Source organism: Westerdykella ornata (assembly GCF_010094085.1).
Source record: "Westerdykella ornata strain CBS 379.55 unplaced genomic scaffold EI97scaffold_9, whole genome shotgun sequence".
NCBI lineage: Eukaryota > Fungi > Ascomycota > Dothideomycetes > Pleosporales > Sporormiaceae > Westerdykella > Westerdykella ornata.
The window spans coordinates 412,096-433,411 of record NW_022986859.1 but is presented as its reverse complement, the minus strand read 5'-3'; the positions used below and the strand labels follow the sequence as shown (position 1 = coordinate 433,411).

Here is a 21,316-nt window from a genome sequence, read left to right as displayed (position 1 = left end):
CACCATGTTCTGGCGATTCGGCGGCTACGCACAGCTGTCGTCCATCGACAGCATTCTCGACAAGCCCGATGTCACATTGGAGGAGCTACTAGACGAGTCCGACCTAATACAAGAGCTTAAGCAGCAGAATTCGAAGCTCATCGAGTATCTCCGGGACGACAAGGTCCTCGACCGCCTACTCCGCTACGTCGTTGCTCCCAAGCCTGCGCCGTCTCCCGATGAGGACAGCTCAGGCCCTGATGCTGGAGACAAAGCTCGAAATACCTCGAAGGAAGGCTTCTTCGGGAAGGTGACCGGCAAGGCGCGGTCCTCGTCTATTACAAAGTCTGAAGTGGGCGATGGCGACGAGAGCAAGCGCATGAAGTATGCCTATGTGGCGTGCGAGATCCTGTCATCAGAAGTGTGGTCCATCTCGGAGGCAGTCATGGAGAATCCGGATTCTCTCCGTCATTTCTGGGGATACATAAAGCAGCCGGCCCCGCTGGATCCAGTACAGGCTGGTTACTTCACCAAGGTGAATGAGTCGCTTCTCGACCGTAAGATGGAAGAGATGCTGGACTTTTTCAAGTCGATAGACAACGTGGTGCCGGATATGTTGCAGCATGTGGACTGTCCCATGATCATGGATCTGCTCTTGAAGATCATAAGTCTGGAGAAGAGCGAAGGGCAGGGTATCGTTGATGTGAGTAATTCCACTTTCCCCATATATTACGGTCTCACTCACAGACCCCTTTAGTGGCTGCAGTCGCAGGACCTCATCCCCCGGCTTCTAGCAAATCTATCTCCGGACCAGAGTCCCTCTACGCAAACCTCCGCCGGTGATTTCATCAAAGCCATAATAACCATATCTGCGAATGCTACGACTCAAGATCAGTCTGTGATTGGCCCGAACGAGCTGACACGGCAGCTGGTATCCGAGCCTTGCATTAAGCAGCTGATTGCGGACATGCTACAAGGCGGTAACCCGCTCACCGTAGGCGTAGGCATCATCATTGAAGTAATCAGGAAGAACAATTCAGACTATGACCTGGACAACCAGATAGGGCCTGTTCCCAAAAATACCGATCCCATCTATCTTGGAACGTTGCTCCGCCAATTTGCAGAGCACATACCGCAATTCATGGAACTTGTGCATAATCCAAATCACACAGTAGTAAACCAGGATGGATCCACAACCACGAGAAGGAGGGAGCTGAAGACGGCTTTTGGAGAGAAGATCGAGCCCCTAGGGTTCGACCGATTCAAGACCTGCGAACTCATGGCCGAGCTTCTGCATTGCAGTAACATGGCTCTTCTCAACGAACGCGGTAGTGAGGCCGAGGTGAAGCGAAGGGACGCAGAGCGTGAGCGTCTGAAGGCGGAAGGAAAGCTCAACCCAAAGACGGAAACGGAGGACAATGATAATGCCGATTTTTCCACGAGCGTGGATAGCCATGGATTCCATCATGCTCGTGCGCCGTCGAGCGAAGCGCCGGAGATGGTTAAACGCCTCGAAGTCCAGAATAGCTCGGAAGATGACTTTGAGAAGGTGTCGGCTTCGGAGGCTGCGTCAGACGAGAAGGAGTCGAACATCAAGGACGTCGCTTCCCCAGAAACCATCACAAGTACCGTCGAGAAGGACCTTTCAGAGAAGTCTACCGAAGGAGATGGAGAGTTCGTTGATGAGCCCTTGTCTCCGACGAAGGAACCATCTCCAGAAGCCCCAACTCCGCCAAAGGTTGCAGATGACGCTGAATCGCCCACTTCTGCGGGACTAACATCGCGAGTGGGTGGTCTTGACCTGGACAATGACACAGTCATGAGCGATCGCCGGTCTCCGCCTCCCACCACAACTTCTGAGACTCCGGAGGAAGCTCCATCACTCCTAACGCAGCAGCTGAACAAGGAAGGCCAAAATGAGGACGTCATTCAACCCCGCCCGGAGGATACCCCGGCGCCCTTGTTCTCGGGGAAGCGCAGTACCGAAGGTAGCGAAGTCTCGAAGCAAGAAAATCCAGATTCGACACGATTTACAGCAGGTCCAGCTGAGAGCGAAGGCTCAGAGGTCACACCAATTGATGAGACGAGCAGCACTCGCTCTGTCCTCGTTGGGGGTGGTGATAACCAGTACGCTAATCAGTATGAAGTTGATATCGATGGATCACCTGTAGTCGGCGATCTCCTCAAGATCAAGTTTGTCGAGCACAGAGTGGTCCCGACGATCCTGGTACGTGGTAGCAGATGTCCCGTGTGCGCTCGACCATTTAATCTGTTGTTAGGACTTCTTTTTCCGCTTCCCCTGGAATAACTTTCTTCACAATGTGGTCTACGATGTCGTCCAACAAGTGTTCAATGGTCTCATGGACCGAGGCTATAATAGGAGTCTGGCCATTGATCTCTTTGAGACCGGCCGCATCACGGAGCGGATAATCGAAGGCCAGCAAGCTAGTGACAAGGCACAGGCCGAGAACAACATGAGGTTAGGCTACATGGGCCACCTCACACTGATTGCAGAAGAGGTGCTCAAGTTCACCGAACGGCATCCGGCAGAGTTGCTCTCGCAAACGGTCCTGGACAAGGTCATGGACAAAGCATGGATCGACTACATTGAGCACACATTGGCCGAGACCAGGGATCGCGATAACGCAATCCTGGGTGGCGTGCGTCCTGACCACAGCGTAGGTCCAAGGCAAGCGGTTCTCAATGCCGTCAACGCAGCCAATAGCTACAATAACAACGGCGCATCTTCCGGCCTCGGAGGCAACGGCTCCATCGGGCTGGACAGCATGGAGCTCAGCAATGCCGAAAACAACGGTGGCGGGTACTCCTTCTCTGGGGGCACACTGCTCAGCGGCTTTACAAACTCGAGCGACGAGGAGGACGAGGACATGGACGAGGGCGACGGCGAGCGAGAAGGGGAACGGGTCCGCAGCGGGCCCATCAATGACACGGAACAAGTGGGTGAACTCTCATTCGAAGACGTCGAGATGGATTACCGATAATCTATATGCATGACTTGTCACAATACGTGTGCGCTTCGGTGCGTTTTTCATGTTTCCCGTCACTTGGTGCGTTTTCATACGGTACCATTATTTTTCTTGTCAAGAAGAGAAGAAGAAGAGGTGGGATTGGTTGAGAAGGGTCCGCGGGCATCCACGCCCGATCTTCCTCGCATCCTTCACTTGTCGCATACACTTGTACATATGTCGCTCGGGTTGTCTTGACATTTGTAGAAATACCCATGGAGTATCAGGCGTTGGTGGCTCCTTGCTTCTGCCCCTGCTGCTTCTTCTAGAAATGTCAATATGCCTGGGTGACGTCTGTGCAACAGTGATGGCCAAGGGGAAGAGAGCAAGAGTGGGGGGTTGGGGGAGGAAATGGACCGACCGAGCTGGCGGTTTTGCGCCCGATGAGCCGCTTGCATATGTCGTGCTCCCTTTCCATCTTGGCCGTCCTTTCATGTCGATGCTATCTTGTCTGTTTTTTTCCTTCGGCCGCGTAATCCATCGCCCATCGCACTTCCATCTCGTCTCTCTTTTCAACTTACTTCCCTATAAGCCTTCCTCTTCTACCCAACATCCCCGACGAACAGAAAATAGAACGACGCTAACATCCGTCGTTCCCCACATAGGACCGGCTCACCCCCTCCGGCTCAACGATACCCCCTTCCGACACCACCACCAACGACAACAGCAACAGCAACAATGACGACGACGACGTGCCTCCCCCCTTGCAAATCCCCAATAACCGCAATTCGCGCGCCCGACGCCAATTCGCTGCTCGTCTGGCGCAGCGCAGGGCGGAGATGGAAGCTACGCTGAGGAGTGGTGGCGAAGAAGGAGGTGGGGATGGTGATGGGGATGGGGATGGTGAGGAGGACGATGGGGATGAGGCGGATGTGGAGGAGGAGGGGGAGGGGAAGGGGACGGGGAAAGGGATAAGGGTGGGAAAGGAGGAGGAGGGGATTCGCGGGGTGAGCGTTGTGGCTGATACGGATGATGATGTGGATTAATCATTGGTGAGTGGTGAGTTTGTTTGTTATGCGCGCTGAGGCGCGCTTACGAGGGAAGTGGTTTGGATGTTCACACCTACAGTCTCTGCACGACGGAAGTGGGTAGAGGCTATATTCCCCTTCTGGGCTCGCTCAGAATCTTTGCTTCGCTCAGACTGGCTTCTGTGATATAGCTACTAGTTGGTAGCTACGTATTGGCTGGACGGATTGATGATATGATACCTTCTTTCACGTTTCATCTATTCGAAATCGGCTTCTTGTGCATGACCTGCTTGACAAACGTGACCGCTATCTCGCTCCTTGCATCATTCAGAAAGCTCCGGATAACGGGAAAGAGATCGATCCATACAGAAGTCTATTCGTAACTACGCCTGCCATCATCGCTCACCTCCGTGGCAGGACCTTGGTGGCCTCCTTCTCTTGCGGCACTTCCTGCACGAACGGTAGGAATTCGGGCTCTCCAGGGATATACTTTCTCAGTACTTCCGGCACTTTCATGCCCGTACCGTCGGGTGTCTGGTAATTCTCCATAATGCAGCAAAGTGTGCGCTGGGTAGCACACAAGGTCTGAAAGAGTATTAGCCTGTTTCTTCAGTGTAGTTCGGCGGCACCGCTTACCGCGTTAAGAGCATGGACGTATTGCTTCCGCTCAGTTTCCGATTCCGCGTTCTTGCCGCCCTTCTTGACACCAAATCTGACCTCCAGCTCTCGTGTCTGGTAGTCCGTGCAGTTGCTGCAACTCACCAACTCCCTACTAAACATTAGCATGACCAACAGCAGGGTGGATGACCAAAGCACTGACTTGTACTCTTGCTGGAATGGGAACCACGCCTCAAGGTCGTACTTCTTCGCAGCGGCGTTGTTGAGCGCACCAGAGACGATGCTGACTACCCGGTACGGCAGTCCCAGCGACTGGTAGAACTCTTCGGACGTCTTCAACATCTCCTCAAGCCACTTGGGTGACTCCTCGGGCGTGCAGTAAATGAATTGTTCCTAAGGGGGAATTAACGTCTAATTCAATAGCCCATATAGGAAGACTTACGATTTTCTCGAATTGATGGACGCGGAATATGCCCTTGATTATATTAGCGGAAGCAATCATGAAGTGTTGAGCAACATACCCATGCATCACGGCCATGTGATCCAGCCTCCTTGCGGAAATTTGTCGAGTATCCTAAGCACAGTAGTTAGCTTTTGCACGCCCTCAACTGCGATGGAATACAGAATATATAACGCAAAATGCAAAAGGCTGCAACCGTGGGAGAAAGCACATGACTGTGAAAGTCCATTTCTGCGCGGCGTGATGCACTACGACGACCGTCAAGTAGATCTTGCTCACCTGCGTATTTGATAGGGAGATCTTTGGGCTGCAGCCACTCATTTGCGTGAGCGCATGAGAGGGGCTGTTCCGAAGTGGCAATGAGGTAACGGTCTTCTTTGCTGTCTCCACCTTCGACCACTGCAAGAACATTAGAATCCCGAATAGCCAATGCGATGTCTCTCATTCATGCTACACACCCTTGTAGAGCTCCTCGTCAAACTGGCTGAGCTGAGCCGTGCGGCTCATCTGTTCCTTGTTCAGCATGTATGGGGGCTGGCTGGGGGTATATCCTTTGGCATAGAGGAATGAGAGGCCGTAGTTCACGAGGGCCAGATTCAGGAAAACTCCCGGGCCAGTGAGCATGTAGCCCCTGTGGCCGACCAGTTTGACGCCTCTGTTGGGATCATATCCGCCGAGCTTGAGCAACACCTCGTGGTGCGAAAGAGCAGCTTTCTCAGAGACTTCCCCCCAAGTCCTCTCCACCCTGTTGTTCGCTTCGTCGGTATGTACCGGCACGGAGTCGTCCACGTAGTTGCCAATCGTCTTCGCCAGGGCCAGCAACTCGCTGTGTTTGGCCACAGCGACAGCCTCCTGGTCTTTCTTCTTATTCTCTAACTCGACCTTCTGTTTTAGTAGGTCGGTCGCATCCTCCTTCGCCTTCTTCTTTTGTCCAATCTGCTTTTGGATGGCGTTGATCTCTATAGGCGCATGGGGTTAGCATGCGGGACCGGAAAATGAGGAGGAGCGGCGAAAGTACGAACCGGAACCGATTTGAGTTACCGCATACCGTTCTATATTGCATTAGTGATTTCTCGATGTAGAATTGCGCATATTGTGTGGGTATATACCTCTCCGCGCTGTCTCAAACAATTCAATGACCTGATCGACAACTTCCACGGGCGCTCCTCTCCGCCTTTGGGATTCCTTGATCTTCTCGGGGTCTCCGCCTCTCGCGACAATGAAGTCGTTTATTTCCAACATGGTTTAACTGTGTCTTGTGGAGTCGTGAGGCGTATTGGGTTGAGTGGTTGCTGGTCAAATGTTTGATGAGTCTCCCGTCCCACGGCTCTTTTAGCGGGGTTATTAACTTATGATGGCGGGGCCGCCAGGGACAAGAGCCAGGTCCCGGAGGATAGTTATGCCGCATCCGACCTACCTTTCGACCCTTCTACTCGGCCACTACGGGAACATCGGCGTAGCAGAGAATTTGCACTACGGCTCAGACGAATACAGTCGTCTGTACTGTGCGAGAATTTTGGTGGAAAAAACGTAGATTGTGCTAAGGCAATGCTCAATATCGCCACCCTTACTCTCTGATTCAACAAACCCCAAGCGTGTAACAATCAGGCCAACACTATTCCATTCCGTCACTCCGTGACCTGCCGGTGTTGTGGCCTTCAAAGAGAGCAGATTGAATTTGTCACCGCGAAAGCATGCCGAACGGCATCCATTGTCAACGTCGCAGCAAGGGTCGATGAAGCCGCGGCTCCCTCGCTTGGCCAAAGTCCTGATCGCGTTGTACATTGGGTCGTTGGAAATGTGTTCTGCGGAAGAGTGCCAGTACCCGGAATGCAACCTCGCTGACTTGGGATGTCGTAGCCTGGGACAAGAGACACAGGGAGACAGAGGGAGACATACCGACAGCCGGGGCAGCGGCGACAGTCAGGGCAGGAGCCAGAATGGGAAAAGCAGTGGAAACCTTCATGTTGATGATGGTTACAGAAAGAAGCGGAGACGACTTCGAGTGTTTGTTGAAGCTGGTGAAGATTTGGATGGTGAGTTGATCCGGTTCAAAATTCGAGCGCCTCGAGTGACCTTAAATATTTTCGATATTGACTCCGTGGTGGCTTGATATCCAATCCCCTGTGTGAAGCAGTGAGTGCACTGAACCACAGGCAGCTTTGATGGGCGGTTCGACTGCGCGTGCATACAAGCCATTTCGAGGAGCTCCAGTTGCAGTGGCCTCGAAGTGTCGGATACACTGTCATTGACCATCAAGTAGCTGTCGCTGACCAGCCGCTATAGTGATTGACGAAGCAGTATAGAATTAGGTAATAGGGTACTTCCTAGAACATAAGTCTTAACTTTCTTTTACCTAGACATATACATAGTCAATCTAAGCTATATGCTAATTTCTTATATAAAAATCTATTACGTTAGTTTAAGGAAGTTATACGCTAACGTAGAGCTAAGCTAATCTAATGCTGTTTGTACTAACTAACTGCTTTTACCTGCGCAGACGAAGTTCAACGCCTGATATGCTACCTCTTTTCCGCCTGACGAAACAGAACGATACAGAAGCTCACATCATTATGCGCGAGAGCACTATCGACACATCCTTATGCGTTCGAAAGACGTGGTGGAGCCGGATTTCAACTTTCCTCCATGCCTAGATCAGGAAAGCGGAATCACCAATTGCAAGCTAAGATAAACTGTTTAGAATCTCGCCACACCTCTACGACCTACAAGCTGCTACTCTCCTTGCGCAGTATTTTACTCCACTGATCCTCCGCATGAATGAGTGCAGTAACCACGGCCGAATGACCCTTGATATCTGCCCAGTAGCGTGGCGTTTTCCCCCTGCTATCCAACTTGAGCGGGTCGGCTCCTTGCTCAAGCAAGTACTTCACAATCTCAACCTTCCCAAACTCCGCCGCGCGATGCAGCGGGGTGCCCAACCCAAATGGCTCCCGCTCCCAAAACACCTGGGGCTCGTCTTCGTACATGACCTTGTTGATCGGGGCACCGTGCTCGACAGCGCGTCGCACGATATCTAATGCATCAGGCTTGTCTCTCAGGACGGCGTACTGCAGCAGTTCTCCACGTCGTGCATCGCCGCCGCCGCTGTTGAAGAGGTAGTCTATAAGATCGAGCGGCGCGCATAACATGGCTTGCGATGTCGGCGTAAAGTCCCAGGCGCAGCGGGCATTGGGGTCGGCGCCGTGGTCGAGTAGCCAGATGACCATTTCTTTGTCTCCTGTGCAGAGGGGAATGCTAATATGGGAAGACTGTTAGCGGGACGAGGAGCCTGAGACGGGGGAGTTACCTTAACACGGGCGGTTCGTTCCGATGCAGGGGTTTATTGATATCCCAACCACGCTGTAGGAATAGTTCCAATATCTCGAAAGCTCGACAACGTACTGCCCCCTCAAAGGGGAGGTCATCTGGGGTTGTGACGTTCTCGTCGAGGAGGAAAAGCACCATATCGAGGTCATGGCGCTCGATGGCGGTGGTGATCGAACTGTACAACCATGTCGGCTGCGGTTTTAGGGTCTCAGACGATGGACGAGGGCTGTAGAGGAGCTGTTGGACGAGTTCCTTGACCCTTTTCAGATCGCCATTGCGCGCGGCGTCCTCACACAGCTCAACTTCTAGTGGCCGATAAAAGGGGGCACCAACATTCGGCAGGGGAGGGAGAGGAATCTCAGGCAGCATCATGCTGAGTACAAAGAAGTTCGTCCTAGGTTTTCTTGTGGGGGATCTGGGGATAAAAGCCCATCAGCAGGACGAGACCCGGCTTGGATAATGCGGAGTTGTATCGTACATAGGAAGTCATGCCAGGGGAGTTGGCTTGGTGTTGTGAGCAGACCTCGGAGATGGATATTTGGAGGACGCCAAGCTCTCGCAACAACCTCACCTCACTTTGTGTTACTCCGCGGCCACACAATCAATCCGAGGAAGAGACGGCTTTGACAGTTCGTACTAAGGCTTTCTGTGTGAAACAGGAGAAAACATGAAATGAAAACGACTGGTGAACGTTGACCGGAGTACCGCACGACACCTCACGTGGCGCAGGGGATGCTCTGGCGCTCTGCGGCGCAGTAAATACCGCTCTGACCCTAGGTTATGCAGGCATTTACACCTATAGATGAAAGAGCTGGTCTCAAGCTAATGATTCAACCACACCGGAACTCTTCGGAACTCGAGAAGGGCTGCGTGTGCTGGTTGTCGACCCCTCGAAACTTGTATACGAGCAACGCAGTGTGCTTGCGCCCGATTGGCTCCCGAACATGCTTCACCTGCAGCTCGATGCTCCACGGCAGACTTGAATATCTGAGCTACAGCTCCTGCTGGTGGCGGTCACATAGGTCCAGAGTAGTGTTACTCATGTGGCAAGGTAGAGGACGTAGAGATGTCGTCTCAGCAGGAGGGTTCAACTTGCATCTCAGGTTTTGCCAACGCCAGTACCATACGTCCCACGGTGAGAGCCTTCCGTCTGGATGATAGGTTTTTAACGGAATTTGCGCGGGAAAACGCACAACCCATACGAGAAGCGGTTCTGAGGCGTTCGTCTCGTTCTTTCGCCAGTAGCTGCTGCCTGAAGGCAACGCCACGAAACCTCGGGAATTCAATTCCTTCCAGCAACGCATCGCATGTTTCTCCATTTTGTTGCTTGGATGCAGCTCCGTCGGACTTTGGGAACACTCTTGGGATGATGCAGCTCCTCCTTCTCCTCTTGCAAACCTCTTCCAGCTGAAGGGTTCCCCCCCTGACTGAAGGGTTCACAGGCTGCAGTAATGAGCGGTGGCGCGAACTGACAAACGACAGAAGCATCATTCCAGTGGCCAGAAATAGCTCTCTCGCCCTGTCGACCTCTGTGTGGGATGTTCGGTAGCTGATTTCCGCTCTCATGCCCACTTTGCGATATTATTCGGCACCAACCTCTTGAACATATCGATCTGCTTCTTGTGCACAAGAGCCCTTGCCTCCAAAAGCTCCGGCCGCGATTGCAACGTGTTATCCACCCTTTTCTCGGTGCCACTATACACCACCGTGAAGTCAGGAATATGCGTATTTGGCGGTAGTATCGTTGTCGGAGTAATTGTGCAATACTGTTCAGATTGTATCAGCTTCCCCGACCAGACTATTCCGCGGGAAGAGACAAGAGACTCACCCTCCCAACAACGCACCCAGGCCCCAGCACAGCCCCAACCTCCACAACAGTCCCCTCGCCCACCTCCGCTGCCTCAACGACCGCCCCCGTCTCAATCACCACGTTCCTACCCAAGACTGTCCCCTCTCCGCGAAGCGAATCTCGGTTCCCAGGAGACATGACACTGCTACGCCGGCTGTCCGCAATCCCGCTCTCTCCCATGCCAACCCCGATCTTCACTTTCTCAAACGCGATCACGCCCTCGCCAATCACCACCGGCGCCATCGCGCTGCTGATCTTGGTATGCGGGTGTATAATGGCATTTGGGCCAATGGTGATTGGGTTTGCGCCTGCTATTTGCACATGCTGAGCAATAAGGACTGAAGGGTCGACGATGAGTGATGGCGGTCTTGGGAGGATGGATTGGCGCTTCTGCATTGACGACGTGCGGCGCTCGGAAGCAGGCCGTGAGGGAGTCGGTTGGACGGACATGTTGACTGAGGACGCGTGGTGTGCGCTGTTTGAGGTGTGAGAGATTGTGGTTGTTGAGGCCCTGTATCCGCCGTCAACACTAGCGCACGTGGAAAGCGGTTAAGCTTTGCCAAGCTTTTGCTTGTGCATTGTTAGTGTAACTCTTATATCAACTTCTTGCGTATCGTTCTAGAACGACGTTCCACAACAGCCAACTCTCCATTGGTCGAAGTCGATTGACTAACACTACTGCCCTATAGGTGGAATGCTTTGCATGTGACGGTGTTTCGACGCCATGCTCGCCATACGCCTACGTAGCCCTCGCCACAAGTACCAATGGTTCCGGACATCCTCAACATGTCCTCCGCACACTTCCCCGGCTATGACAGACCACGAGCTGCGTGCGAGGGCCCGCACCAAACATGGGAGAATCTCACCACCACTGGTTATCGCGCGTGGCGCACAAGCTGAGGAAGAACAGCATTGGGGAAGATGGAGCTTCAAACTCTCGACTTAGACAACTGCCCCGCAAACTTCAGAAGCGCAACTCCGAGAGCTCAAACGGAGCTTCCAATGGAACTTCCTCCTCCGGCACCTCATATCGAACATCGGGCCTGGCTCCAGTGACATCTCTCCCGGCCGTGCTTTCGTATCAAAGTTCAGCTGCCACTTCTACTCGAACGCTGACTCCGCCCGAAGCTTCGGACCTCCGAGCGGACGTGAATGAGCTCGGAGAAACGAACTACGATTACCCAATCTACAGCGAGACGTCGACTCTGGTAGGCACAAGACGCGACTACACGGACATGATACATGGTCTTTCGCAGTACGGCAGCAGCTCGGATACCCTCAGCAATGGCAGATCTGCAAATGGACATGACCACATGTTGGACCGTAGGGACTCGGTCATCCAAAGGGATGAGAAACTCGAGCAATTGGTTGCGAACCTCCCAGACCACGTCTGGCAGCGAATCGCCTCATATCTCAATCCAGCCGACGTCGCCCGCCTCTCCCTCACCACCAAAACGTTCCAGAAAAAGGTCGGCGGTGACCCGCTGCGCGTCCTCGCCCTCCCCGAAAACCACCACCACCTCAATTTATTCCTGAGCGACTTGGATCGCTACTACCCAAATCACCTGCACTGCTTCCCTTGCGCAAAGTTCCACCGTAGAATCCGCAAGGGCCACGAGAGACTCAAGACAGACTTCGTCGCCAACCCACTCTACAACTGCCCCAAAGTCTACTCCTCCTACCTCCCCCGCATCCGCCTCGTCCACGGCCACCAACTCCCCTACTCCTTCATCCAACTCGCCATCCGCCACGAAATCTATTCCAAAAACCACGGCATCGACCCCGAACTGCTGTGCCAGCGCTGGCGAGACACTGAGACCGGCTGGACGCACACTACGCGGTACACCGTGCACGACGGACATCTCCTCGCCCGCGTCCGGAGCCAGGTATTTGCGGCGCCGGGCCTCACGCAGACATCCATGCGCCATCTCCTCTACGATCCGCGAGACGACTATCTGCCGTACTTCTCCGTCTGTGCCCACTGGCGCGACGGCGAGCTGATGCGCATCGTCAAGTGCGCGCTATCGCATATTCCCGAGCCACCGCAGAGCTACCTCCGCCAACTCAGGTCCCATCCCATGTTGAGTCGATCCCTAGCGCATCCGAATTATCTGGCGGTCATGTGCGATTTCTGCCGGCCAGCGCGGAGGTGCCCTGAATGTCCGACTGAATACCTGGTAGAGGTGAAACTGACGGAAGATAAAAACGACGCGATCAATCCTTTCAAGCATGCGCTAGTGGTGACGCGCTGGAGTGATCTGGGCGACGGGAGTGGACCGACTGCAAGCCCCGAGTACTGTGCTGTGCAGGGGACCAAGGCGGATTATGACAGTTTCACCCATGTAGGGAGGAGGGCGACTGCGGGCATCTTCGAGTCGAAAATGAGCCATGCGATTCCCGGACAGCGGATGATTAGCTTGAATCCGAGGAATCGCAAGCTCGGGGAGGAGGGACATGGGTGGTACTAGTGTTCGGAAGGTGACTCGCTGCCTACCCACTGTTGGCGCTACGTATCCAGAGCAGACTTAAAGCGCTGATTTCGATTGCGGTCAGAAGGAAGGCCAGATGAGTCGTCAATAAGCTAAGCATATATTTGAGATATATTCGGGACAAATTGAAAACCACCATCCCTTTACCAACGCCGAGCCGATCCGATAGCCGTAACAGAGAAAGAACTATGAAATCATTAAAGTCTGATAGCATATTTCCCAGTTTAAATCTTATCCTCAAACCACTTCGCCAAATGGCTTACTGTGGGATGGCCCCAGACTAGCGTAGGTGGGACCTTGACGCCCAGGACCTTTTGAAGCTGCTTGCGGAGTGCAACTGTCATGACAGAGTCCATGCCCAGGTCTGGAAGGGCGGCCTTGGAGTCGACGTCCGAGGGGTCGAGCTGCAGCACAGTAGCTACGCAGCCGGTGATAGCTCCAATGAGGTACTTAATGCGTTCCGGGCCGGGAGGCGGAATCGAAGCCGCAGAAGCGGATGGAGAAGGATTATCCGACCCGGAAGACGCATCACTTGCGGCAGCGACTGGAGTCGGCTTGCGCACGACAACTTCTTCGATGATGTCGGCGGGCAGAGGCTCATCATGGTCCAACTCGCGGCATCGCAGGACGACTGCATTGGCGACATTGAATCCGGCCGCATACTCCCATCCACTGAGCGCCTCGTCCCTGCTCACGCTGGTGATTCCCTTACCCTCCAGTTCCGCCTCGATGAACTCGGCGCTAGCTTCCGTGGTGGCAGCCAACCCCATGCCGCGCCAGGAAGTGTACTGGAGCGCAAGTGCATTGTCACCCTGAGCCCTGCGCAGCAATGCCAGGCTGTCCAAGAAAGCGTTTGCAGCAGCATAGGAAGCTTGGCCGGGGAATCCAAAGAGCTGACCGCACGAAGAGAAGAGGACGAAGAAGGACAGTGACTGCGGTGGGAAGAGAGAGTGGAGGGCGAGGGCGCCGCGGACCTTGGGTGCAAGAACCCGATTGAACGTTGCTGGATCAGTCTCGAGAACAAATTGATCATCAATGACGCCTATACAAGTCAGTTACTCCGCACAAGTATAGAATCTGTGACTGACCAGCAGCATGGACAACACCAAGAACCGGTGGCAGATTCAGACTTTCCAGCCGCAAGGACAGTTCCTCAGCAGCATCCGTCGCCGCCATATCAACCGCAACAGTATAAACGGTGGCTCCTTTGCACTCGAGTGCAAGGACCTTGTCAATCGTTTTTCGCCATTTCGACTCCAAGGAAGTCCACGTCTTGCGCGCGGGCATCTTGCGCCGGGATACCAGGACCAATCTTCGGGCGCCCTTGGCCACAAGCATCTCCGCGACCTCAAGTCCCAAGTCTCCCAGACCACCAGTTATGATGTATGTACCTTCCGGTCGTACTTCAAGCTGACTGTGTTCTGGAACCGCTTTACGAGCAGGAAGTGGTCGAAGACGAGCCACGCGTGCGACAGAGTCCTCTACTTTGACAATGTCAGCGCCTGAAACGTACTTGACAGCCTGGAACGGGAAGTGACTATCTTCGACATCGATGAGTGAGCCCCATACACTGGGCTGTTCGGCTGCAATGATGCGGCTCAGCCCAACGAGCGCTGCATTGGCAATGTCGGTGTTGAGGGCACCATGAGTGAGGACAAAGATTCGGCTTTGGTTTTGTCTAGCCACGGTCGCCTTGACCAAATCCAGAAGTATTTCGCAGTTCTTCTCTGCCGTTTCCGAGATGGCACCAGGGGAATCGTCAACGACAGTCTCGGGAACATAGACCAGAGCTATCGGTGAATCGGCATCGATATTACTGAACTCCGCAGGCGAGGTGATGCGGGTCGCCTTGATGCCTCGCTGGTTAACTTCGGACTGGTAGCCAGCGATACGGGACTCGTCCCCGACAAACACAATATGTTCCAAAGCGTACGGTACCTCGCACAGCCGCGCAGGTGGCCACGCAAGGTCGAAAACGAGACCCTGCATGTCGTCTTTGCCCTTGCGTGACGCTTCGATTTCGGAAAAGCGCATCGAGGTAAATTTAGCAAGAACGGAGCCATGCTCATCTGTGACGGTGACGTCGGAGGCGGAACCAATATTCCCTTCGCTGGAATCCTTGACGTAAATGTACGCCATCTTAGGTGGTGCTGCGTCCCGCACTACGGTGAGGTTGGCGACGTGGGCGGGCATACGCAGGCGCGGCTCATTGAAAAAGATGGTGGAGCCAATGGAAGTGGCGGCGTCGAATACGGGAGCCCACGAAGATGGCTGCCACGGAAAACTCTCATTATCTTTCTTTTCGGGGCAGACATCGACAAGAGCAATCATTTCTTTCGTCGTTCCATAATGTGAGAGGACAGTCCACGGGAAGCCCATGTCAGGCACACCCACGGCGGCAAGATAGTCAATCGTGAATGTCTTGCTGAGCTCTTGGCCGATGCGCTTCGTGATGCCAACAATGTCGATGGTCTGTGGAATGTCCAGAGCGTTACTAACCCTTCCCGTGGTGTGAGTGAGCCACGACGCATTCGTCTGCTCCGCTTGGATTAGTTGGGACATGATGCGGACATCCTGACCTTCCACGACCACTTGGACATCTCGAGGCGCACTAATGGCAACAGGGACGCGGAGTTGGACATTAGACAGCGACAATGACTTGGTGGCATGCAAGAAAGTGTTGAATAACACAGCAGCCGGTACAATCTCAGTACCATGAAGTGGGTGCCGCCCAGGGAACGGGCGCGTCTCGTCGTCCAGTTTAGTCGCGAAGATGGCCGCTTCCGAGCCTGCAATGGGGATCTGGCGTCCAAGAAGGGTATGCGCGTCCCGATCGTGGCATTCATCGATGCTGGTAGAGCCGGTGCTGATGTCTTTCCAATACGACTGGTGACGCCACTTGGTCTTCGGAAGATTGGTTGCCCAAGGTAATCCGGAAAAGGCAGTCTGGAAGTCCAGGGCAGCTCCTTTGCACCAGAGGTTTGCAGCAGCCCTGAGTATGGTGGCATCGGCTTCTTTTCCACGCAATAGGGAAGGGACGACCAGAGCGTCGTCAACGTCGAGATTCATGAGCGTTTCATTGACCGAGTGAGAGATGATCGGGTGGCTGGACACTTCCAAGAACAGTTTGAAGCCATCCTCAGCTGCAGCGTTTACTGCATTGGTCAACAGAACAGGATTCGTCATGTTGCGCACCCAGTATGCAGGGTCTCGAGAGGTGACTTCGCGGGGATCCTCGCATGCAGTGGAGTAGAGCGGAGCTATCACAGTTAGAAATGTGTGGGCAAAGGGAGAGTGGGAGACTTACTATGAGGCGTGCGAGGATGAAGCACATGATCCAGAGCGTCCATCAAGGGCGCAGCCAGTGTCTCGAGGAGTGGACTATGAAAAGCGATGTCGGACTTGACGCGATAGGTCTTGACATGCCGAGCTTGGAATGCCGCTTCCAAAGCGTCGACCGCCTCCAAAGTTCCAGACACAACGCAGGAATTTGGGGATGAGTCAATGGCAGCCACGGCATCGGACCGGCCCCGGAGCTCTGTAGCGACTTGTGCGAATGGAAGGTTGACCAGAATCATCGCTCCCTTACCCATCACTTGCTTGTATAGGCGAGCACGACGACACACCACAAGGGCACCTTCAAGGGCTGACAAGGCCCCAGCAGCGACAGCGGCGGCGATCTCTCCAACCGAATGCCCGATAATGGCCCCTGGGCGCAATCCCCTGGATTGAAGCGATGCAGCCAGTGCGACCTGCATGACATAGGTGAGGACCTGGACTTTGTCGGAAGTGGTGAAATCGCCTTGTTCCAGGGCCTTGAGTGGAGAAAATCCGACTTCTTCATCAACAACGTCGTCCAGACTCTCCACTGTCTGCCGGAAAGCGGCGTCTTGAGCAAGCAGATCTTTTCCCATTCCGGACCATTGAGCACCGTGTCCGGAAAACAGCCAGACTACTTCTTTCCTGTCTTGTTTGGAGAGCGTCCTTGCCACAATGCAATTCGTTGACGATTCGCCTTTGGCGAACTTCTGCAATTCATCCTTGGCCTGTTCATGCGACGAGGCGAGGATGGTGGCACGGAAGTCATGCTCTGCTCTCCGCGTACACAAGGCGACCTGGATGGCTTCCAGTGACCAGTTAGTGCCTGCATTGGAGATCCAGTCCGCAAGACTGTCAGCAACGTCGACGAGTCGTTTCTCCTGAGGTGCTGAGAGTGCCAGCAAGCGGGGCACATTGCCCTTTTCTCCACGACCAGTCATCGCAGGTGCGCAGGGTGCTTGCTCAATCACCGCGTGCGATACCGTTCCACCGTAGCCGTAGGAGCAGATGGCCGCTCTCCGCTTACCCTGCGTCTGTGGCCACTTGGTGGGGGCAAGGGCGACATCGATTCCAGCCCGCTTCCAGTCGATTTTCTTATTGAGGGTGCGTACATTGGCCTGCGGTGGTATGACTGCCCGTTCCAACGCCATGGCAGCTTTGATCAGACCAATCACTCCAGCACCCGCTTCCAGATGGCCCACGTTTGCCTTGACGCTGCCGACAAAGCACGGTTGTTGTGGGTCGCGCTTGGAGCCGTATACCTTCGCCATGGCTCCTATCTCCACAGGATCGCCAACTGAGGTTGACGTTGCGTGAGCCTCCACATACTGTATGCTCAGTGGATCGATGCACCCGAGGGCTGTCCGTGCAACATTCTCCTGTGCGAGCCCGTTGGGTGCCATGATGCCGTTGGTGCGTCCGTCTTGACCAACGGCGGAACCCTTGAGGACGGCTACAATACGATCGTTGTCGCGAATGGCATCAGAGAGTCGCTTCAGGATTACTATGCCCGCGCCCTCTCCACGACCGTAGCCGTTGGCAGCATCATCAAATGATCGGCAGACTCCGTCCTTCGATATGGCGCCGGCTTCATCCAGGACTCTTGTGAGACCTGGCCCGCAAATGGCGTTGACACCACCGACGATGGCCAAGTCCGATTCTCTAGTCAATAGAGACTGGCGGCCATGATGTACCGCTACGAGCGAGGACGCGCAAGCCGCATCGACGGCTGTGGATGGGCCACGAAGGTCCAGGAGATACGAGATGCGGTTCGGAACACCGCAATACGCCGTGCCAATGCCCATCCAGGCCTCCACTCCGGGTAAATCTTCGAGGAGTAGTTTCGAGTAGTCGTCGGAATTGACGCCAGTGAAGACTGCAGTGTTGCTGCCTGCCAGGCTCTGAGGCGAGATTCCAGCATCCTCAAGTGCTTCCCATGTTACCTCAAGGGTGAGTCTCCTGTAGCCAGCATTAGTCGCATTTGTCTCGAGGAATAGGAGGAGGGACCCACTGTTGAGGATCCATTAGCACGGCTTCTTTCGGCGAAACACCAAAGAAGGCGGCATCGAAGTCGGCTATGTTGTCCAGAAAATATCCCTTCTTCGTTGTTTGATTAAGAACCTATACATACGTCAATTAGCAGTTTCAACATGCTGGAATCACCGGTCAACTCACTCTGGAATTCCTGGTATCTCTTCTATAATACGGTTCCCAGCGAGCTTCAGGTATATCTCCAGAAGCAACCTTCTTATCCATCAAGGCAGTCCAAAGATCCTCTGGACTGCTGATGCCTCCAGGCAGCCTACATCCCATGCCAATGATGGCAACATCCTCCGGATCTACAGAGTCGAGAGGGGCGGGTGAGATGGACCGGCTAGAAGCAGGAGTGTGGACGGGTTGTGGGGAATCCACAGAAGTGACGCTGAGATAGGGAGCCATCTTGAAGGTTGAAATCTATTATTCTGGACTTGGTTCGGGATCTGTTATTCTCGACTTGATGTACTGCGGACGTAGCATTTTTATATTTGATCCGATCCCCGGGGTGCCCGAGCTGTGACGACAGTGATGGGCCTTTGGATTTCCTATTCGGCGGATCGTAGACGAAGAGACATGCAGTCTCGATCCACACCGTAGAAAGTCGGTGGCTATCACAGCCATCCTGGTTGATGCTTACTTCGCACCGGCAATCCGGCATGGATTCGCTGTTCGTCGGTCTGTGAGGATACTATCTTCGTGCTACGGCTGAGTACAAGGCGCAGACCTGAGCTACAACGCATGTACACGTCCCGACTCGTTATCTCCCGGACTACGCCGGCCCTCGTGGGGTACTGTATGGTCGGACCGGAGTAGCAATAGGTTGCTCTGCTCTGCTCCAAGGCCGCACGTACTAGTAGCTTCAGCACGCCACTCGATCGCTGGACCTAGGTTAATGGGGCCATTGAAGGCGGCATCAACATGGCCCACATGTTGACATGTATTTCCAGATGTGAGACATCGCGGACATGACAGCAACGGACTGATACATGCAGTTGGCGCGGTGCTCGTACTCGAACCGAGCGTGTTGACGAGCTGAATCACCGACGATAGGACTGTGTTTGCAGATGAGTCCCCGTACGCAGACGTTGTGTTGCTTCGGATACGCACAGGCAACGGTGGCGGTGTAGTCCACTTAGTCTACCGGGCTGAGCCCTGACACGGAGACAGCCGTCGTACAAAGTGCCTGTAGCGCAGAACGTGGCGCGCTACTGATAGAGCTGTATTACAGGAATAGTGCATAGACATCGCCGAGTCTTCAGCTTTCGCTTGTGGAAGACACTTCGCACTGGGCATACGGATCAGGTGAGGTAGTTCCGGAGATCTCCTTAAGGTCAAATTACCGGTATGAACAAAATGGCAACGTGCGTGTTGATACTCACTGTGAATCAACGTTGACATTCACTCCCAACCTTCATACGTCTTTTGCAAGGATACCGTTTCTCTCATGATCATGTCCTCCGTACAAACAGCAGTTCCCGATGGAGCTATTGCCATAGTCGGTGGAGGCATTGGGGGTGTTTCGTTGGCGATAGGGCTTCGCCATCGTGGTATTCCAGCGGTGGTCTTCGAAGCTGGCGAAGACTTCACTGAGCTGGGAGCCGGGATAGCACTCGGGCCCAATGCCATCTCTGCGCTGGAATTGCTCGACCCGGCTGCTGCAGAAGTATTCCACAAATTGGCTACAAAGAATGCCTTCAGCAGCGAAGAGGCTACGTGGATCAACTTTCGAAAGGGTATGGGGGAGGCCGAGCTGATTGCAAAAGTGGAGACAAAAGATGAACGGCAAACTGGCCTCAGCAGTATCCATCGGGCAAGGTTTCTCAACGCGCTTGCTAGCCTGATTCCCCGGGACATGGTACGCTTCAGAAAGCGGCTGGTTAAGATCCAGGAAACGGAAGGAAAGCATGTCCTCCTCCACTTCGACGACAGCAGCCAGGTCAGCGCCGCATATGTCGTTGGTTGCGACGGAATCAGAAGCTGCGTTCGACAGTACGTCCTGGGACTAGAAAATCCGCTCGACAACGTCACCTACACACGCAAATATGTCTACCGAGGCCTTGTACCGATGAAGACGGCCGTAGAGCGACTGGGAGCAGAACTCGCGAGCAACAGCCAGATGTACCTGGGACCAAATGGGCATGTACTCACCTATCCCATTGATGGCGGGAAGACCATGAACGTGGTAGCTTTCCGGGACGATCTAAACAACAAGAGCTGGAGCCACGCCAATTGGGTGCTGAAACACCGTGGGGACAATATGCGGCGAGAATTTGAAGGGTGGGGAAGGCCGGTCACAACCATAGTCAAAGTGAGCGAATCAGTCCATCGAATGTTGCAGATGCCTAACCCCGCTGCAGATGCTGGAGCAACCAGATCAATGGGCTCTTTTCAACCACGAACCGGCACCTTGCTACCAGAAGGGCCCAGTGGTACTGCTGGGAGACGCTGCCCACGCGACGACTCCGCATCAAGGGGCCGGGGCAGGACAAGCTGTAGAGGACGCTCTCTTCCTTGCCGAACTGTTGGGCAAAGCGAAGTCCCATGGCTGGGGCTTCATGAATGCCTTCAAGGTGTACGATGCCGTCCGGCGGCCCCGTTCCCAACTCGTCGTCGCAACCAGTCGCACCGCTGGCGATACGTATGCCATGAGGGGCCTCGCTGGCAGCGACTCTGATCTTCTTCAAGCAGAGCTGCTGCATCGGTTCGACTGGATCTGGGAATACAACATCAGGGGCGCATTGGACGATGCCATTGCTCGTTTACAGGGAGAAGCTGCCGGGAAGCCAGCGATAGGGCTGCTGAGGAAGCTGCTGAAGGAGTTGCGGATGAGGTTGCAGACAGGACTCGTCTCTGAGGACCGAAGGCTGTTTGGTGGATGGAGCTTCAGCTGGCACAAGAGCTGAGTTGGATTAAGATTCACATCGGCGTCGGCTAAACCCGGTTTCCGTGCGCTAATCTGTTTAGCCGCACGTTACCGCCCAGTTAGAGTAAATCCCGATATAGAATGCAACGGCTTTCCCCTAGTTGACCCCTTCTTGACTTCATCTCAGTGAGTGCACCAATCATCCAAAAGTCACCCCACACATCCATAGCCAGATGTGTGCATCTGATACCACGCCGCTCCCGGATTCGTTGGAGCCACATCCGTCCAGGTCGGATCAGCCCATGGGTGGCGTGGGCTGATGGGGGAAATGAGGCAGGTTGAGCCCCTCGTATCAACGGACGCACCCGTTTGTACCACCCAC

General features: G+C 54.2%; 8 protein-coding genes across 8 annotated transcripts; 3 read left to right on the top strand and 5 right to left on the bottom strand.

The window, feature by feature from the left end:
* Positions 1–4: 4 nt before the first annotated feature.
* Positions 5–2,981, top strand: EI97DRAFT_450080 (SAPS-domain-containing protein; the record flags this gene model as incomplete). The annotated part of the gene is made up of 3 exons (XM_033800262.1): positions 5–682; positions 737–2,206; positions 2,259–2,981. The coding sequence occupies 3 exons, from the start codon at positions 5–7 to the stop codon at positions 2,979–2,981; spliced, it is 2,871 nt and encodes a 956-aa protein (XP_033654324.1).
* A 1,204-nt stretch (positions 2,982–4,185) lies between these two features.
* On the bottom strand, positions 4,186–6,390 carry EI97DRAFT_321402 (serine-tRNA ligase). Its single transcript, XM_033794692.1, has 9 exons — positions 6,161–6,390; positions 6,074–6,103; positions 5,510–6,010; positions 5,331–5,423; positions 5,113–5,165; positions 5,034–5,066; positions 4,794–4,984; positions 4,610–4,742; positions 4,186–4,558 (listed from the first exon to the last, which is right to left on the bottom strand). Exons 1-9 carry the CDS (start codon positions 6,291–6,293, stop codon positions 4,376–4,378), a joined length of 1,350 nt encoding a protein of 449 aa, XP_033654323.1. The 5' UTR covers positions 6,294–6,390; the 3' UTR covers positions 4,186–4,375.
* Positions 6,391–6,511: 121 nt separating this feature from the next.
* On the bottom strand, positions 6,512–7,256 carry EI97DRAFT_433012 (uncharacterized protein). The gene has a single exon (XM_033798295.1). It carries the CDS (start codon positions 7,015–7,017, stop codon positions 6,766–6,768), a length of 252 nt encoding a protein of 83 aa, XP_033654322.1. The 5' UTR covers positions 7,018–7,256; the 3' UTR covers positions 6,512–6,765.
* Positions 7,257–7,774: 518 nt separating this feature from the next.
* Positions 7,775–8,750, bottom strand: EI97DRAFT_458120 (ankyrin; the record flags this gene model as incomplete). Its single annotated transcript, XM_033800882.1, has 2 exons — positions 7,775–8,306; positions 8,359–8,750. The coding sequence occupies 2 exons, from the start codon at positions 8,748–8,750 to the stop codon at positions 7,775–7,777; spliced, it is 924 nt and encodes a 307-aa protein (XP_033654321.1).
* Positions 8,751–9,940: 1,190 nt separating this feature from the next.
* On the bottom strand, positions 9,941–10,677 carry EI97DRAFT_376171 (trimeric LpxA-like protein; the record flags this gene model as incomplete). The annotated part of the gene is made up of 2 exons (XM_033795543.1): positions 9,941–10,144; positions 10,207–10,677. 2 exons carry the CDS (start codon positions 10,675–10,677, stop codon positions 9,941–9,943), a joined length of 675 nt encoding a protein of 224 aa, XP_033654320.1.
* Positions 10,678–11,540: 863 nt separating this feature from the next.
* EI97DRAFT_376359 (uncharacterized protein) lies at positions 11,541–12,695 on the top strand (the record flags this gene model as incomplete). The annotated part of the gene is made up of 1 exon (XM_033795552.1): positions 11,541–12,695. The coding sequence occupies one exon, from the start codon at positions 11,541–11,543 to the stop codon at positions 12,693–12,695; it is 1,155 nt and encodes a 384-aa protein (XP_033654319.1).
* Positions 12,696–12,940: 245 nt separating this feature from the next.
* EI97DRAFT_450074 (6-methylsalicylic acid synthase) lies at positions 12,941–18,347 on the bottom strand (the record flags this gene model as incomplete). The annotated part of the gene is made up of 5 exons (XM_033800261.1): positions 12,941–13,758; positions 13,805–15,976; positions 16,024–17,993; positions 18,046–18,155; positions 18,210–18,347. The coding sequence occupies 5 exons, from the start codon at positions 18,345–18,347 to the stop codon at positions 12,941–12,943; spliced, it is 5,208 nt and encodes a 1,735-aa protein (XP_033654318.1).
* Positions 18,348–19,521: 1,174 nt separating this feature from the next.
* On the top strand, positions 19,522–20,974 carry EI97DRAFT_450073 (putative salicylate hydroxylase; the record flags this gene model as incomplete). Its single annotated transcript, XM_033800260.1, has 3 exons — positions 19,522–19,618; positions 19,679–20,379; positions 20,429–20,974. The coding sequence occupies 3 exons, from the start codon at positions 19,522–19,524 to the stop codon at positions 20,972–20,974; spliced, it is 1,344 nt and encodes a 447-aa protein (XP_033654317.1).
* Positions 20,975–21,316: the final 342 nt, after the last annotated feature.